We start from the raw sequence: 19032 nt of genomic DNA on the forward strand, positions 1-19032 counted from the left end.
CAACCTACTTGTTATCCTCAGCTCCTCATCCCTTCTTATCCAAATTGTTGTCAGAGCCTATCCATTTCACCTTTGCAACATCTCTTGAATATGTTCCCCTTTCTCCTCCAATATGATCATTGTTATCACCTAGCACCTTCATTATTGCAAAGACCTAGCTGGGTCACCTGCCTCTGGTCTCACCTCACTCTAATCCATACTCCATTCAGCCACCAAAGTGATTTTCCTAAAGTGTAGTGAGGTCTGACCATGTTTCCCTCCCTTACTCAATAAACTTCAGTGACACTCTTGTCACCTCCTAGATCAAATACAATATGTTCTGTTGGATATTCAAAGCCTTAATAACCTAACTTCCTCCTACCTTTCAGTCTTCTTACAACTTGCTCCCCAACACATACTCCAGTGACATTCATCTCCTGGCTGTTCCAGGAACAAGACACTCCTCCTCTTGCCTCTCGGCATTCCTGGAATGCTCCCCCTCCTCTGACTACTGACCTCCCTGGCCTCCTCTAAATCCCAAATAAAATCTCTTTTTTTTTTTCTGGAAGCTTTCTCTAATCCCTCTTAATTCTAGTTCTTATTAATTCTCAATTAATTCTTAATTCTTCTTTTAATTATTTTCTTCTTATCCTATATATAGTTTGTTTGCACTTATTTCTTTGCTTGTTGTCTCCCCCCACTGGATTGTGAATTCCTTAAGAATAAGAACTATCACTTTTTGCATCTTCAGAGTGCAGCAGAGTAACAGACTCATAGTAGGTGCTTAATAAAATTTTTATGACTGACTGAGTGTAAACTCCTTGAGGGCAATGATTATTTTGTATTTCTGGGGTTTTTTATCCCAAATTTCCAGTAAAGTGCTTTGCATATAATAGGTGTCTCATACATACTTGTTGAATTCACTTTTTGCCTTTTGATATCTGTGAAATGACACTGTTATCATTTCTTAAGCTTTGGGCCCAGAACAATCAAAGACAAGTTTCATACTCTGAGGTTGATGGCTAGATGTGTTACTCATTCTAGTTCTATGAGGGATAGTAACTGGCTTTGATACTTTCCATCTGTTCCAGAACCATACGACCCAGCAGTGCTGTCCGCTCCATTTACAAAGCTTCTGGCTGCTCTGACAACCCCAACCACCATGTGAACTACCTGGAGCATGTGGTTGTACGTATCACCATCACCCACCCTCGAAGGGGAGATCTGGCCATCTACCTGACTTCACCTTCAGGAACCAGATCCCAACTGTTAGCCAACAGGTAGGCTTATGGTTCTCCTGCCTCAATCTCTTTCATCCTGCTTATTATACATTTCTGTGATCACAGATCACAGCTGTAAAAATGGAACCAGTGTTAGAGATTTCATGTATTTGATGAAATAAAAAACTATTTTAAAAACCAAATAGTAAGAGAGAAGATATAAATGTTTACCATAGATTTGACCATAGATATATGTCCCTCAACCTCTTTGACCTTCAATGTCTTCATCTGTAAAATTGGTACAATAATACTTCTGCTACTACTTTACACGTTTGCAATTAGGAAAATGCAGTGAAGAGAGTACAGGCTTTGAAGTTCAAGGATTTGCTTTGACAGTCTGCATCTGCCAGTTACTACTTATGTGATCTTGGAGAAGCCATTTCACTTCTTTTACCTCATTGTTTTTGTTTGTACAATAAGGGGATTCTACTAGCTGGCCTTTGCGATCAGCTGGAAATCTTTGATCTTTTGAACCTATGAACCTCTGAGGGGTATATGAATTTTTACTATAGTCCTTATGAAAAATCTCAATCTATCTTTAGAGATAGGACTAGACAGTAACTTCATCCATAGGAAAATGCTGAGAAGGAACTTATCTGTGAAGATGATATTGGGTATGTAGATCACTTGGAAGGTAGTAATTCCCCAAAATTGACAAAGTCATTATTTATTTATTTAAGTGCTTATTATTTATTTATTTATTTAAGTATTTACTATTTAGTGTAGGTATATAGTGTAGTACTATAGACATAAAAGAGCATGAAATTTGTTGGAATGATAATGGTTTAAAAATGTTACAGGAAAACTAGAGATCCTCTTATGAACTTTCCTTTTGCATAAGGACCTTTGTTCCTTCTAGTTAGGAACACTAATGGTTCCTAATATTCTATGTTTTTCTTCTTTTTTTCCTCTTTTCTTTAACTAAATCTAGTTGACTCGCTGTCTGGGGTAATTTATTGAATACTGTAGTCCAAGTATATACTTTCTCAGGTCACAGGCACAATGGTACAAAGAAAAGAAACCTGGTTTGGAGATCTAAGGACATTGTTTCAAAGTCCAGCTCTACCATTTGCTAACTTATTATCTGGGTAATTCTGAGCAAGTCTTTCTCTGTCTGTCTTTCTCTCTCTCTCTCTCTCTCTCTCTCTCTCTCTCTCTAATCTCTCTCTCTCTCTCTCTCTCTTTCTCTCTCTCTCTCTCTCTCTCTCTCTCTCTCACACACACACACACACACACACACACACACAAACGAAAGTTAGACTAGACTTCTTCTAAGATCACTTCCACCTCAAAAATTATGAGTTTATGAATGCTTACTCTATCAGAATCTCTCCTTCAGTCTCATTTCCATAGGCATACACTTTTTTTTCCTCTTAAACTTAACATCTCCTTTGCTATTCTCTCCTCACCTCCATCTTCAACACTCAATTTTTTTCTTATTCTATTAATGCTGACAAGGATCCTACAAGAGCAAGAGAAACCCTAATTCTCAAAAGCTCAAGTCCTCTTCCAATCAATCAAGAAACATTTATCACATATTTGTGCCATTGTATGTGGTGTGAAATTGGATTTCACTTCCAGATGATTTCAGGTCACTTTATAGGCCTCGCATGCCAGGACATTGTCTGCTGGTAGAAGGAATTCCCATTGTTCATTCCCCAGCTAAAGTTGGTGAGGGCCTAAGATGAGAAGATCTAAACTGGAGCTAGACTGTGACAAACTAACCAACTTCTTCAGTTCCTGAAGTAAAGGAAGGATAAGAACTTATACTTAAGTACTTCAAAGACTTTATTTTTATTCTGACCTAGGTAGGTGGCCATGTAAATAGGAAACATAAATAGAAGCAAGACTTTGACTGATAAGACTTGGCAGCCAATTGGATAGGGCAGGAGGGGAAAGGGAGAGTGAAGAATTAAGCATGGTCCTAAGGTTACTAACCTTAATGACTAAAAGAATGGTTAAGTCTTCCTCAGAGCACAGATTTTAGTAAAGAAATGGTCTTTGAGAGTTACTTTGACCAAAGAATTCATCAGTAGGTATTCAACTTCCAGGTGAGCTCCAAATATAACTAAGCTTATCCTCAGACGACCTTAAATAACTTGTATTTACATATACACATGTGTTTGTATATATATATGCAGTACATATATGTATATATGTAACTGAAGAGTATATGAAACATAATATGTTGTAGCTGATATGTATGTATATGTGTTTATACATGTATAAAATACACATACCATGTGTGTAACTAAGATTGAGACTTATTGTATGTATGTGTGTATGTTTTGTGCATGTATATATTTATATATAAGTATTTATATTTATATTTATATATATGAACTTAGTTCAGTGATATTGTTTACATGAGTTTTCCTGATCCCCATCCTGAATGTACTGTGTTTGTATTTGGGTGTGTATATGTATGAATCCTAAATTCCTACCATGAGGTAAGAATAGGGATGGGGTACAGATAGGGATAAATTTAGAAATAGAGAAGGATAAGGAGAGAGAGAGAGAGAGAGAGAGAGAGAGAGAGAGAGAGAGAGAGAGAGAGAGAGAGAGAGAGAGAGAGAGAGAGAGAGAGAGAGAGACAGAGAGAGAGACAGAGAAGGGAAAGGGAGAGAAATGGAGACCAGGGGAGCAAAGGTAAGTCTTTCTGGGTAACAGTGACTAGAAATGCGAAGTTCGACTTTTCAAGTGGCATTTTATTGTGATTGGAAGACTTGCTCTCATTCTTCTCTCAAAACTAAATTCTTCTGCTGTCAGAGCAAGGAGTGAGAAGCCAATTCCTAATTTTTTAAACAGGAACTGCAGCCATGCCAAAATAAATGCATGCAGGTGCAAAGCAGCAATACTCTGGCATCAGATCAATTGGGGGCTTCCCCCCTACTCCCCTTTCTCAAAGACAAAGCTTTCTCAGCTGCCCCTGTGTGACTATGGCTACCTGACCAAAACCTTCTTTCCAAGTCAAGCAAGACTTTCTGATGCAGGATTATATGATTAATGGAGACTGTACCAGCTGTTGTTACTGAACCCAACAGTAAAGGCTCTTTCTTTCTTTTTTTTCCTTCTTTATCCATTATTCATCTGGGTTTCATTTGAAAGAGTATGCTTGGTGAAATGCTAAAGTGCAAAGGTATGTTTTACACATATGGAGATCTTATCCCCTGCTTCTAGAAAAAATAATCTCTCCTCACACAGTTGCTGTTTGCTTAGGACAGTGAGCCCCCTTGGCACTCTTTAGTCCCCCTCTGCATATTTTGCTTTTCAATGCTGGCTTCTCCTGAAATGACTTCAGTGAGGAAACTTGTGAGTCAGAGGCTCTATGGATTCTATCACAGGCATTTGGCAGATGACATCTTCACTGGCTTCAATCTGTTTGAGCATTCTTCAGAAACCAATCTTACAGGGAACATCTGCTTTGTTGTTTCCAAAGTGCTGAATATGAATGTGTGGGGTGATAGACTTCAAGAGAAGAGCAACAGAGATTCCAGAAAGTCAGAGGATACATCTCCAAAGATTTTCCTCTTCCCCTCCCTCCTTCCCCCTCCCTGCCTACCCTAGTCTCAAGAATCAAGATCCATCTGAGCATCAGCCAGCCTGTGGCATCCTGAGACGACCTCCTTGGGCTAGAATGAATAGTATCCCCTTTAGATGCTCCAAAGGAAAAATTGAGTTCAAATAGAGCAGAAGGAGGAAAGAACATTAACTCTTTGGTTAAAGGTGTGGGTTCATATCCCTCCTGTGATCTTTACTACTGGTGTGATCTTGGAAAAATCACTTTACTTAATGTCTCAGTTTTCTTATAAGTCAAAAAGGTGAGGTTAGAATAGTTGATGTCCGAAGCTCTTTTGAGATCTATGAGCCCATGGATCAACCATCCCCAAAGAGAGTAGTTTGGATTGTTTAAGGGGGAAAGGGGGCAAGGCTGGCCATTCAATGATGTGGGATAAGCCCTCAACTTATTTATCTATCACCCCCCCCAAAAAAAAAAAAAAGAAAGAGAGAGAGAGAGAGAGGAAGGAAGGAAGGGAGGGAGGGAGGGAGGGAGGGAAGGAGGGAGGGAGGAAGGAAGGAAAGAAGGAAGGAAGGAAGGAAGGAAGGAAGGAAGGAAGGAAGGAAGGAAGGAAGGAAGGAAGGAAGGAAGGAAAGAAGGAAGGAAGGAAGGAAGGAAGGAAAGGAGGAGGGAGAGAAGGAAGGAGAGAGGGAGGGAGGGAAAGAGGGAGGGAGGAAGGGAGGGAAGGAGGGAGGGAAGAAGGGAAGGAAAGAGGGAGGGAGGAAGGAAGGAAGGAAAGAAGGAAGGGAGGAAGGGAGGGAGGAAGGAAGGGAGGGAGGGAGGGAGAAAGAAAAATCAGTGCTTGCTCATGACCCTTTTAATATAAAACAGCTGCTGGCTCTAAGTGGCTGAGCTTTTAACCACATGGCCACAACATTCCAGGCCTCCTTATGGCTGTATGTCCCCAATCAGTAGGATCCCTCCTACTGATGTGACAGAAGAAGGGTTGAGCTTCTTTTGGCATCTTTTCTCACCATGAAATTCCAAAGTATTCATTTATAAGAGAATGTCCCAACATCAACCTTTGCCATATCTATCTAATGCTGATCCATTTGCTTTCATTTGGTACTGTTTTAAAATGTGTTCTCCATGATAGAAGGGAAGGAAAGAAAGTATAGAAAGGAAACTAGTTTACCCCTGTAGTGAGATTTGCATTCAGAACAAAGAATATTTTTTTAATGTACTGAATTAGGTAGATTAGGTGTCATTTTAAAAACAACATAGGATCATGGTTCTCAGAATTATAAAAGTTATCTTGTGTAACTCTCCTCATTTTACATATAAGGAAACTGAGACTTAGAGAGAAAGAATATCTTTAAAATGCTACACTTTAAGAAATAGAGAAAGGCTTACTAACTTTGAAGTTATAGGATAAGAGTCCAATCTTTCCTCTGACAACTTCTACTTACATGATCTTGGGCAGCCCACTTGTCCTCCCTGGATGTCTATTTTCTTGCTTATAAATGGAAGGTACTGGTCTAGTTGGCCTCCAGGTTTTATTCCAGTATAATCTTTAGGATCTGGTGAACAATAGTGCTGCAAACAAGTTGTATTAGTGACAATGCCGTTAGAAATGAAAACTTTCAAAAACCAACCAAACAAGCAAAAACTCCCCAGAAGGGGAGAAGGAAGAATACAACTAAAAACGAAAACAAAAACAAAAACAAAGCAAAACAAAACAAAACAAACAAACAAAAAAAGCCTTCTCCTCTGCCCCTTCCTCCCCCTCCCAATCCACTTTAAAAGCTAGGGAAAGTGAATCCTAGGATGACAACCATCACTTCTTCATATTAGAGTCCTGAAGAATTCTGAATTCTGACTCTTTCCAGGCAGACTAATTCTTCAGGTACATTATATCACCATAGTAGCTTTCATGATCATATTGCTTCCCTTTTGTTCTGCCCCAAATTTTACTAGTGACTGATTCTTTCCAAACCAAACTGGAAATTTCTTTTGTTTTTACCAACATGGTAATAAGCTAGTATGAAAGTTTTGTGTTGTGATATTAGGGATCTCCTGTTCAATGCCTTCTCTCCCATGGTATCCCAAGCAGTCAGTAACCTACACATTAGGTACAAAGAAAAACCATGGTATGAAGGAGGCTAATGGAGACACAAATGTTTGGATGATGATTGAATTTGAGTTCCCCTGTTAATTCCTCTGTTAATGTGGAACAAGTTAATGCTAGGGGAGAATATAGGAAAAAATAGCAACTATAACATGTTTATAAATATTAAATTTTGGGGGGGGTTGATATTTCATGTCACGTATATTTTTCACTGTAACCCCTCCCATTCCTTCCCAGAGAGCCATTCTTTACAATAAAGAGAAAAAAGGAAAACAAAACTAACATAATAGAAATGTAATATGAAGTCTTCCACACCTATAGTTCCATCTCTACAAAGAATCAGGATTTAAGATGATGTGTTTTCATATCTTTTCTAGAAGGCCCATCCTGATCATTATAATTTCTTTTTTTTTTAATTTTATTTTATTTAATAATAACTTTGTATTGACAGAATCCATGCCAAGGTAATTTTTTACAACATTATCCCTTGCACTCGCTTATGTTTCGTTTTTTCCCCTCCCTCCCTCCACCCCCGCCAAGATGGCAAGCAGTCCTATATACTGATCATTATAATTTCATAGCATTCAATTATAATTGTCTCATCTTTTCTATTTATATTGTCATGAAGTTTGTGAATGTTGTTATCCTAGAAAGAACTAGAATCCTAGTTCTTTCTATGTTACTTTGTATCAATTCACAAAAGTCTTCCCATACTTCCCTATGTTTATTATAGTCATTGTTTCTTAAAGCAAAGTAATATTATGTTGCATTTATACTATGATTTGCTTAGCCTTTTCCCATTCAGGAAGGAATGTCTACCTTTGAAAGTATTTCTTTCTCCTGTAACAAATTTGGGTGAGACTTGCTTTAGGGTTGCTTCTGTATCTCCCTCTACCATACAAGATAATTATATTTCTCCAAAATTCATGGGCAATAGGAACAGACTGAAGTCTTTGATAAGTCAAGTCGAGGCAATCTGGAGTCTCTCAGCAGTTTCTTCTCCCAGCTGACAGGCAGTTGCTTGAACCCCTGTGGAGAACAGCTGTTCAAAAGAGAGTACTTTATCCAAGCATTTGCAGGTGCAGAGCCCTGGAAGGCAAATCTACAGTGTTCAAAATACTGGTTCAGCTTAAGCTTTTGTGCCCCATTAGCCCAGCAGGCAAGCACCACTGGCATGCCAGGTTGCTAATTTAGTGGGCTGGATCACAAGATAAACAAAGAGCCGTGTTAGACTGAACAAATAGTTATTTCCTTCCCCTCCCTCCCTTTGTTCTTCTCCCACCCACCCTTTCAGTTCTGTCCTTGGCCTGTCTACCTTCCTTCCCTAATGGAAAAAACAATATATTCAGCACAAATAGTATGCTTATTGGGAAGAGGTGTGAGTGGGCAGAGCAGAAAGCTGAATGGGTGTTAAGCCATTTTCAAAATTTGGGGGTAAGGACAATGACACAGAAAAGCTATGTTTTCTATACTGACTCCTCCATATTCAAATTCTGCCGGTGTAATTGCTGGGTTCTGCAGCAAAAGTTGTTCCCTGGGTGTCTGGAGTTATTAAGAATCAAGTTTTCTATTCTGCAACTATGAGATACTCCCTAGAATAATGAGAAGTTATTTTTACTCCATTTTCTACCTCAATTGTAACACCTCTCATAAATCTATCCCATCCTGTATTTTGAACTGGATTTAGACATATTAACCCTCTGCTTCAAATCCTGGCCCTTGAGTGAAAGCTGATACTTTGCCTCTACTTCTAAATTTGATTACATGTAAACATATATTTCTGTTTCTAATTATGGCCTGCAGGACAGAAAAGATACTGTTTCTTTTTGGAATGGTAGAGATCAAAGAGACCTATGCCATTCTGGAAATTATCCATTCCCAAATGTATTTTTCATGCTTTAATGAAAATTTTCTTTCTTTCTTAATTATTTCCTTTTCCAGTTCAATGATGGGCTCTTGATACTGGTAGAATCTGAAATATGTTTTAATGGATGGATATCATACAGTTATACTATTTCAGTGAAAGTACATGAGACAGTCTAATATGTTATAAACTCTTTATGTTCATTGTAAGGCAATTAATCAACAAGTATTGATTAAGTGCCTACTATGTGCTAAGATCTCATGGGAGACACAAAGTCAAAAGGGAAACTCCCTTGGGAAACTATCTTTAAGGAGAACATTTGCAATTCTATGTAATGTTAAAAAACAACTAAAGTTTATTTAGTGATTTAAAATTTGCAAAGTGCTTTATATATATTATCTCCTTGTAGAAGTTGAGACAAGTTAAGTTTCTTGCGCAGAGTTAGACAGATAAGTTAGCAAATGTCTGAGGCCAGATTTGTACTTTCTATTGTTGTTCAGTTGTTTTTCAGTCATGTCTGACTCTTCATGATCCCATTTGGGGTTTTCTTGGCAAAGATATTGGGGTAGTTTGCAATTTGCTTCTCCAGATAATTTTACATATGAGTAATTAAGACAAATAAAATTAAGTGGCTTGTCTGGGCCGTACAGTTAGTAAGTATCTGAGGTCGAATTAGAATTCAGTTCTTCCCAACTCTAGGTCCTATGCAGTATCCACTGTGCCATCTATCTGCCCAGATTTGTACTTAGGTTTTCTCAACTTCAAGCCTAGTATTCTATTAACTAATCTAAGTTAATTATACACAAATATGTATAATTATATATAGCTATAGATATCACATAAATATAAATGATCTGTGATATATATTTACGACACAATTACATAATTGTATATCATTTGTTATGAATATGATATACATTACATATGATTATACATTACATATTAAATCTACCTATCTTGCCTCAAGCTCTTTGCTTGCCTATGCTCTCTTGTCTCTCCAACTGCCTTTTAGATATTTCAGAATGGATGTCCAGTAGATATCTTATACTTAAAATATCCAAAATGGAACTCATTATATTTCCTTGTAAACCCTCCCCATGTCTATATTCCCTGTAGAAGGCATCACCATGCTCCCAGTTTCTCAAGCTGGAAACCTGGGTATCATATTCAACTCCTCACTACCCATCATGGCCAAGCTGTTGTCAAGGCCCATTGATTTCACCTTGCACATCACTCAAATAGTTCTTCTTCACTCCTAACACTGCCACCAATCTAGTGCAGGCTTTTATCACCTTGCATCTTCATTCTGCTGTAGCCTACTGGTGGGTTGCTTACTTCAAGATTCTCCCCACTCCAGTCTAGCCTTCATTTAGTTTACTAACATGATTTTCCTAAATCTGGGTCTGAACTTATCACACCTACTCTGATATCTCCAGGATGAAATACAAAATGCTCATTTTGATATTCAAAGCCCTTCATAGGCTTTGCCTCTAGACTCTTCATAGTCTAGCTTCTTCTCTTTCCAGTCTTTTTACACTTACTCCCCACCACATTCTCTTTAATTTGATGATAATGGCATTCTGGATATTCCACAAAAAGGACACTCCAAACATTTCCCTAGCTATTTTCTATACCTGGAATATCTCCCTCTTCCATTCCACTTACTAACTTCTTTGAATTTCTTTTAAATCCTAACCAAAATCCTATCTTTTATTGGACAGTCTTCCCCCAACATTTCTTAAATTCTAGTGTCTTCCCTCTGTTAATTATTTCCTGTTTATCCTATAAATAACATTTATTTAGTTGTTATTAAAGTTATTTTGTAGATAATTGTTTGGATGTTGTTTCCCCTATTGCATTATAAGTTCCTTGAGGGCAGGGGCTTCTTTGCATCTTTCTGAATCTTTAGTGCTTAGCACAGTACCTGGCATATAGTAGGCCCTTAATAAATATTTATTAATTGAAAATATGTTATATACAACATAATATGTAACACATCCTATATATTATATAAATCTTATGTATAATCATAAGTGGATTTGCATGTACACTCAATAGATATAAAATATATAAAAGATAATTAAGAGGAAAGAAAGTTTGGGAAAATCTTCTTGTGGAAGGTGACATTAGAGCTGAGTTTTGAAGGAAGAAAATATAAATTCTAAGGGGCAGAGGGAGAAAGTTCCCAAATTTTCATATCTTAACGTTCAAAGCCTGGGCAGCAAAGTGGTGCCATAGTGTACATAGAGTTGCCCCTGGATTCAAGAAGACTCATCTTCCTGAGTTCAAATCTGACCTTAGACACTTACTAGCTGAGTGATCCCTCGGTAAATCACTTTAGCCCCATTTGCCTCAATTTGCTCATTTGTAAAATGAATTGGAAAAAGGAAATTGCAAGTCACTATAGTATTGTTGCCAAGAAAATCCCAAATAGGATCACAAAAAGTTTTGCATGATTGAAACAATTGAATGACAATATTCAAAGCACTATGCAGATTTGTGCAAACTTAGCAAGTTTTCTTTCCTCTCTATTCATAATCATGAAAAAAAGTACTGTGAAGTAATGAATAGACAACTGTCTTCAGAACTAGGAAGACCTGAGTTCAAATCTTCTGATATAGTGACAGGACAAATCAATCTCTCAACTTCTAGGATATTTTATTGCCAATGTACATTATTAGAGGGAGATTCCTTGCTTGGAAGTCTAGGTTTAGTTCCTATTTTAATGTCTTTATGATCAAAGACATTTATATTTATATGCTTATTAACAATACAGAGTTCAATGCTATTACATGCTGATTTACAAAAAGAGTTTGCAATCTGAGCTTGATCTAACTCGGACAAATGGGCCAAAAATCAGACAGCAGTAGATAAATGTTCAAAGAGCCAATATTAAGTATTCACCCTATACACACAGCAAGGATGAGATCATTTGGAAATTCTGAGGGAAGTAGGACCCAAAGGAGTCTCAGAGACACTGGACTGAAATAAATGAGCTCATCTTAATAGACAGAAATGTAGATACCTACAAAGTCTAAAAATTACTGTATTTGAATATTTTTTTAAGTTCACAAATCATTGTGTTTAAACTTATTTCTATTGCTTACAACATGACAAAAAAAAGTGGATTTAGATAAGAATAAAAACTTAATAGCATATTTAAAATACCATTTTTAAGAAGGAATTTAAGCAAATAGTACCAAAGACTGAACTACTTAAAGGAGCAAAACTTGAGTTATTGACCTGAAGCAAAGGTTGAAGCATGAACTATATAACATTTTCTTTAAGTAGAGATGGGGAAAGGAAACTTCCAAACAGCTCAGTCAAATATCATGGTGAGCATAACTGATAAATATCACTTGAGAAATTACTGATGAGACTGAAATTGCTATTTACAAATTTAGAAATAATTGTGTTAAAGTATATATTGGTATTTATTTTCTTAATGCTGTAGTTTTTTAGTTACCATAATAACAGTACAGAAGAATGATGCTGTCTTAATGAGCTGACAGGATCCTTTAAAAAAACCCAACATTTCTTACAGTAAGAGTATGAATTATTTGCTGAAATCATTCCTCAGAAAGCTGTACTATCTTTCATAACAGTCTTTTATTGCAATCTTCCTCCAAAGTAGCTCATATGAAAGCTATTAGAAGGGATGAGACTGTGATAACCAGTTGTTTCATTTTTATCACTCATGCATAGATCATTCTATTGAGTATATAATTATGAAGTTGAGTTAGAGTAATTGTTTTATTTAACAGGAGATGATTACAATGGCATAAAGTTAATCTAGCATTGGTTTTAGTGTACTCACACTAATGGCATTGACAATCCATGGATTTTCAGAGTTGGGAGAAAACACTGAAATATAGTCTGATTCCATACATGAGAAGGAAGATCTACTAGTTCTCTACAAGCACTTATTTAGCTTATACTGGAAGATTTCATTTTTGGATATTATTCATTATGTTATTCTTATCATATATCTTATTATTATGAAGTTTTTTCCTTATAATGAGGCAAATCTCTCTTTAGCCTCTATGTGTTGCTCTAAATTCTGCTCTCTGCTAACCATCATATACTTGAGGACAATTATTCTGTCTTCTTTATTCCATCATTGATTTCTTCACAGGATCTTCTACTTACTTATCCCTTATCTCACCAGCCAAGGTCCTTGCTCTGGAAATACACCAGTTTATCATTGTCTTTCCTCTTATGTGGTATCCAAAAATGAATTCTATACTCTAGATGTGACCTGACTAGGTCACTGTTTATTTATCCTCTCCTTGAAGTCTCATTCATAGGGAATTCACTACAACTGGCAAGGGAACATTAGCCTCCCCAGTTCAGGACACTGTTTTCTTTAAATGCTCTCAAGAGTATATTATTTTACTATTGTTGACTTACATTGAGCTTATAATCCCCATCCCATCCCCAATTTTAACCTAAATAATTATCTGGTCAGTTTCTTCTTTATTGTGAACTTATGAATTTAATTTTGAACTGAAGTGAATAATTTCATATGCATTGATTTAGGTGTCATCTTAATAAATCTTCCCATCATTCTAGCTTATTGAGATTATTTGGGGCCTTATTTTCAAAATTTAATGCATAATCTTGATAAAATATAACAAGCATGTCTTCTATGCATTTATCTGCATCACTAAGACAAACATGCAGAAGAACAGACTCTTGTGCCCTATTATTACAGATTCCCCTCTCTGTTAACATTGAGCCATTAAAAGCCACTCTGTGAATCCAGAATCTAAGAGTGCAAAGGAATTTCAATTTCCTTTCATTTTCAATATTTATTAATTTTTTTCTTTCAAATTCACCTTATATCTCTCTTTGCCCACAATTTTTAGGAGACTTTGTCAAATGCCTTGATAAAATTCAACAGTACTGTGTTCAGTATTTCCCTGGAAGTCCAAAGACTTTTACAACAAAAGAAATAAAGTTAATGCAGCATGAATTCTAAAGCCATGCTAGCTCATAATGGTAACCATTTCTCTTCCAAAATGTATGTTTTATTTTGGCATTATAGAGATTTCTTAATAAATACTGAAATAAACCCTCTATAAAATCAATTTCCCAAAAAACTGTTAGACAAAAGGTAGTCTTAACATTAACCATTGTGTTTGACAAGAGTTTTCCAGAGTAATTGGCTCAATTGATGTTTCCACCAACATAACTTTTTTTGACACAGCTTTAGCAGTTTAAATCTAATTCAGAAAAATCATATGCTAGATTTTATGCTAAGTACCATCAATAAAAAGGGAAAAATAAAGCTTTCCAACCTTCAATCCTCTAGGAGTTTACATTCTAATTAAGAAAAATCATCATGTATAAAGACAAAAATTTAAAAAAAAAGGCAAATATGTACAAAGTAAAATCAAATAATTTCAGCAATGGAGGAAAAACATTGACAACTGAGAGATCATAAAAAGTCTTCTTTAGGAAGTGACACCAGAGTTCTGTTTTACTTTTTTCCCCCCTTAGGCAATTAGGGTTAAGCGCCTTGCCCAGGGTCACCCAGCTAGGAAGTGTTAAGTGTCTGAGACCAGATTTGAACTCAGGTCCTCCTGACTTTAGAAGTGGTGCTCTATCCACTAAGCTACCTAGCTGCCCCCTAAGTTATGTTTTGGAGGAAGCTAGGAATTTTACAATGCAGAGGTGAAATGGAAGAACATTCCAAGCATGGGGAATGATTGAATCTGTGCAAAGACCCAGCGATTAAAGATGAAATGTTATATATGGGGAAAAGCCAGTCCAAGATAATTATCTGGACCATCACTGTGTATATTGCAGTAATGTGAGATACATCTGGAAAGATAGATTGAAACCATATTATAAGAGGCTTTTTTTTTAATGAATAAAGCATCTTCTAAATGTTTACTATGTGCAAATCACTCTGCCAAGCACTAGAGACACAAACAGAAAAGATAATCCCTTTATTCAAGGAGTCCACATTCCAGTGAAGAGAGAGCACATGTAGAAGATCTCAGATGGAAGTCAGATGGAAAATCAGTTAGAGCTCAGGATGCAGTGGCAAAGCAGATATTAATGGCTCTTCTTTAATGTCATAAATGACTTCAGAGTCCGATGATAAATAATTTGACAGTGCTCTTGGGTTCAGACTGCTAGGCTATCTCCATCAGAATATGAAGGGAGATAGTGGTGAACTTGCTCTGTTCATACAGCCTCCTCAGGTGTGCCCTACTGCTTCATTTAAGTTGGCTTGCCTCACTGAATGTGGCAACTGGTTGACATTTAGTAGGAATGATTAACCCCTTCTCTAAAAAAAAGTTGTTTCCCTGGATGGTAGCTGAGAGGACTAGATGTTATAGCTGTGTCCTCAACTTTTTGCATCCTTGTTAAGAACCTTTTGGCTGTTTGGAGGAAATAGGGATTTCCTTTCTGAGTACCAGCTAGTATACAAATAATCTCCAATGGATTTGGGATCAAGGGAGAAGATTTCTACCAGATATAGGGAGGGATCTACTGTATACAATACTCTAGTCCCCAAACAGCCTAAGAGAGATCTCTTTGTATGGTCAGATTCTTGTCCTTCTAGACTAACTGTTGTGTCAGGACTCTCAAATTAGAATAGCATTGTGGAAACAGTGTTTAGAGGGCTTTAATTGCAAATGGAAGCTTTTATACTTAATCTGATAGGCATAAGGTACTCCTTGATCTTTGCTGATTAGGGAAAGGACTTGATCAGACATATTTTAGGAATCAATTTTGTAGCTGTACAGAGGAAGGATTAAAGAGCAGAAATCTCCTGGAAGAAGAGATAAGAACTTAAATAAGAATAGTACCTGCATGAATAGACAAAAGGGACTGCATATGGGAATTATTATAAAGAATCAATAGGATTTAACAGCTGATTGTATATGAGGGATGAAGGAAAATGAAGATATGAATGTGACTCCAAAACTGAGTTCCAAGGGTGGTATCCTTGGTAGAAATAGGGCCTTAGGGAAAGAAATGGGTTAAGGTAGAAAGAGTACTGTTTCAAACATATTGAGTATGTGATATCTGTGGGACATTTGAGTGGAGGAAGCTGATGATACACAATTATAGCTCATAAGATAGATGCGAGTTAAATATGTAAATCTAGTAGTCATCCTTATAGTTGTTAATTGAAGCCCTGGAAATGGAGATCATCAAGAAAAAAAAAATGGATAAGTAGTTAGATGGATGGATGGATAGATAGATAGATAGATAGATGGTGGATGATAAATATACCAAGGTTTCAAAATAAGCAAAGAGGGCAGGGAATGCAGCAAATCAAAAATGTAGCAAAGGAGATTGAAAAAGAAGTTTCATATAGGTAGGGGGCAAATATCTGATATTGGATAATTTTGGAGGTAGGAGTATTTTCTTTTTTTATGAACTTTTGCTAGATTATTGCCATGGTGTTCTTTTAATTTCCATTTATCTGATTTATTAGTGATTTTGAATTTTTCATGTAGATATTTATGACTTTTATTTCTTTTCAAAACTATTTATTCATTCCTTTTGACCTCCAGCCTATTGGGGAATGGCTCTTGATTTTGTATATTTATATCTATTTTCTATAGATTCTGTCTTTCAGACTTTTACCAGATATTAATGAAAATATTATTTTCCCCTAATATGTATCTTTTCTTCTGATCCTGGCTGGATTAATTTTATTTCTGCACAAGTTTTTATATTCTATATAATTGATATCTAGTTCATTTTATGATCTCTTTTATCCCATTCCCAAGTTCAAACTTTTCCTCATTAATAATTGTAAAAAAATCACAACCTTCCATTCTAATCTAATTTTTATGATACAATATTTTGTATTTGAATAATTAGTTTATTTTGGAATGTATTATCATATACTCTGTGAGCTACTCTTCTAAAAATAGTTTTCCTCATATTGCTCTCCAATTTTCCCAACATTTTTTGTCCATTTATTCCTCAATAGTTTGTGCTTTTTGGTTTAAGAAAATATCATGGGCATATATTTAGAAGGCTTGCGTCTGTGGTCTGTTTCATAGACTTAATTTTCTATTTTTTTTAAATCCAATACTAGATGGTCTTGACAATTACTACATTTGTCTTCCTCCTTTTTCAATATATTACTTGATATATTTGACCATTTATTTTTTCCAAATGACTTTTTTTTATTATTATTTTGCCTAATTATGTAGAATACCTATTTGCTTGACATATCTGTAAGGTAATTTGGATAATGTTATCTGCAAATAGAAATAATTTTATTTCCTTTTAGCACATGCTAAGGGGTGGGAGGTGAGAAGGGACAGGATTACACTTGTAATTTCATTAGCATAGAGAACTCCCAGAGGAAGAAACCTTTTACCAATGAAAGCTGACATTTTCTCTGAAGTTTTAAAGATTATCTAGAGCAGAAGTGTCAAATACCTAACACTCCTGAGTACAATTCAAATAAGACTAAATTGCAATTTGAAAACATTTAATATAATAAAAATACAATAAAATATGGATAGCATTATATTTTTCAAACTAAGTTAATATGTGACCTACAGGGATCCTTATGTTCAGATTAGTGACCTCTATTTCCATTTGAAAAGTCACCATTGTCACTGACAAGTCAAGAAACTTGCCCAGCACGGTACAACCAGTAAATGTTAGAGGCAGTTCTTCAGGCCTTAAATCTTTCTGGCTTGAGGCCATTTCTCTATCTACTTTCTTTCTTGGTTATGTTTATCGTTGATCATACCCTCCCAGCCCCGATCCTTGCAATCTTCTCACACTGATACATAATTTGCTCGGTATACTAGAGAAACTCAAAACTGAAGATTCCTTTTTTTTTTTTTTTAATTTAGCAAAAGGTTGATAAATGTATAATTAAAACCTGGGAATATGTTGAATAGTTTTGACATTTGATCACACAGATTATTTTTGTTTGTTTGAATTTAAAAGTATTGGTTCTGTAATAGTTAACATAAGGGACCTTTCATCAATTTGCTTCTTAATATGTTTGAGGGTTTTTTTTTTTTTTCCTGAATTTAAAAAAAAAAAAAAACAAATTCTTAAATACTGGTCTCCATTACTTATTAGTTACATTTAGCTGTCTACTTTGTCTATGGTGCATTATTTCGTAAAGGATAAAATCGATCATAATACTGAGTCCAAATTATTACTAAATATATATCTGACTGACTTGCCTATGATTTGGGAGACAAGAGTGAGTTTCAGAGGTTTAAATTCTCAGATAACCAAAGAAAATCATGTCAATCTTTTTTACCATCAAACCTTTGAATATGTAGCAATATTGACACTATGAAATTTACTTCCCCTACTTTATATCCACATTCAAACTCTGGCTGCCAGAATGATGTGGGTTATATAATTCATTGCTTCCTGACCTGGTAGACAAAGTCTGTTTGCATTCGGAAGTCTGAGGCGCTTGTTAGAATTCTAAAAATGTCTTTGTTTTCTCTCTTCCTATCCCTATCCCACTCCCACCTGGTTTAGGTTGAATTTAGATGTACCAGGCCTCCAGTATAAATTCTCATAGTTGCTTGAGAGTAGCAAAATGACAAAGATGAAGGCAGGCAAGTGGGAAGGAAAAAATTGGAAAGAGGAGAACTATGGAATCAGTTAAACTACAGATTGGACCACTGACCCCTGAATAATCAAGATTTGGCTCTAGTTACAAAAATAGAAGCATGGTCAGCGTGTGATAGCAGCCTTGAGGAGTCTCCTTTGTAGTTTTGAGATATGAGGCACTAAGCCAGACTTTCCCATTACCTCAGCTGCTCCCAGAGTGTACATTAGACACTTGGAAAGGTTGCACTGAGTAAGTTATTGCTTCAATGCATTGAGTGACTTCTCCATGACCTGAAGGAGTTGTTGGATGAAAGTTTACAAAGGTGTCTGAGTAACAACTAAGAAGTAGTTCAGGCTAGAAGAAATTCTAACTCAATGTGGGGTGACTTCTAGAATAAAGTGTATACTCTTTCACGCCCTATCAAATTCTTGTTAGTCAATTCCACTTCAAAGTAGTAAACTCCAAAGTAATTCCCACAGGTCAGTGTTGGATTTCAAGAACTTAATAAAGTAAGCCTCCTAATTCAGAATCCTGATTTAGACCCAAGTTTCTGCTTCTTCATTCCAGCCTTCAATAATTCAATAACTGTAATACTATTAGGAAAATCAAATCTCCATCTGCCAATTAGTTTCCAAATTGTGCTATCAAAATTTGGACATTGCTTCAAGTTAGTCCTTGAGGCCTGATCCTCCAAATCTTCAGTCTACT

The 19032-nt window shown here is 36.1% G+C and overlaps 1 protein-coding gene across 2 annotated transcripts in view; it reads left to right on the forward strand.

Annotated features, from left to right (window-relative positions):
• PCSK5 (proprotein convertase subtilisin/kexin type 5) overlaps window positions 1–19032 on the forward strand; it is a 610712-nt gene that overhangs the window by 387019 nt on the left and 204661 nt on the right. For both annotated transcript variants that reach the window (XM_051998572.1, XM_051998571.1), the window contains exon 12: window positions 1071–1259. In XM_051998572.1, the coding sequence (XP_051854532.1) occupies window positions 1071–1259 (189 nt within the window). The remainder of the gene's footprint in view (window positions 1–1070; window positions 1260–19032) is intronic.

This window comes from Antechinus flavipes, chromosome 1 (assembly GCF_016432865.1).
Source record: "Antechinus flavipes isolate AdamAnt ecotype Samford, QLD, Australia chromosome 1, AdamAnt_v2, whole genome shotgun sequence".
Lineage (NCBI taxonomy): Eukaryota > Metazoa > Chordata > Mammalia > Dasyuromorphia > Dasyuridae > Antechinus > Antechinus flavipes.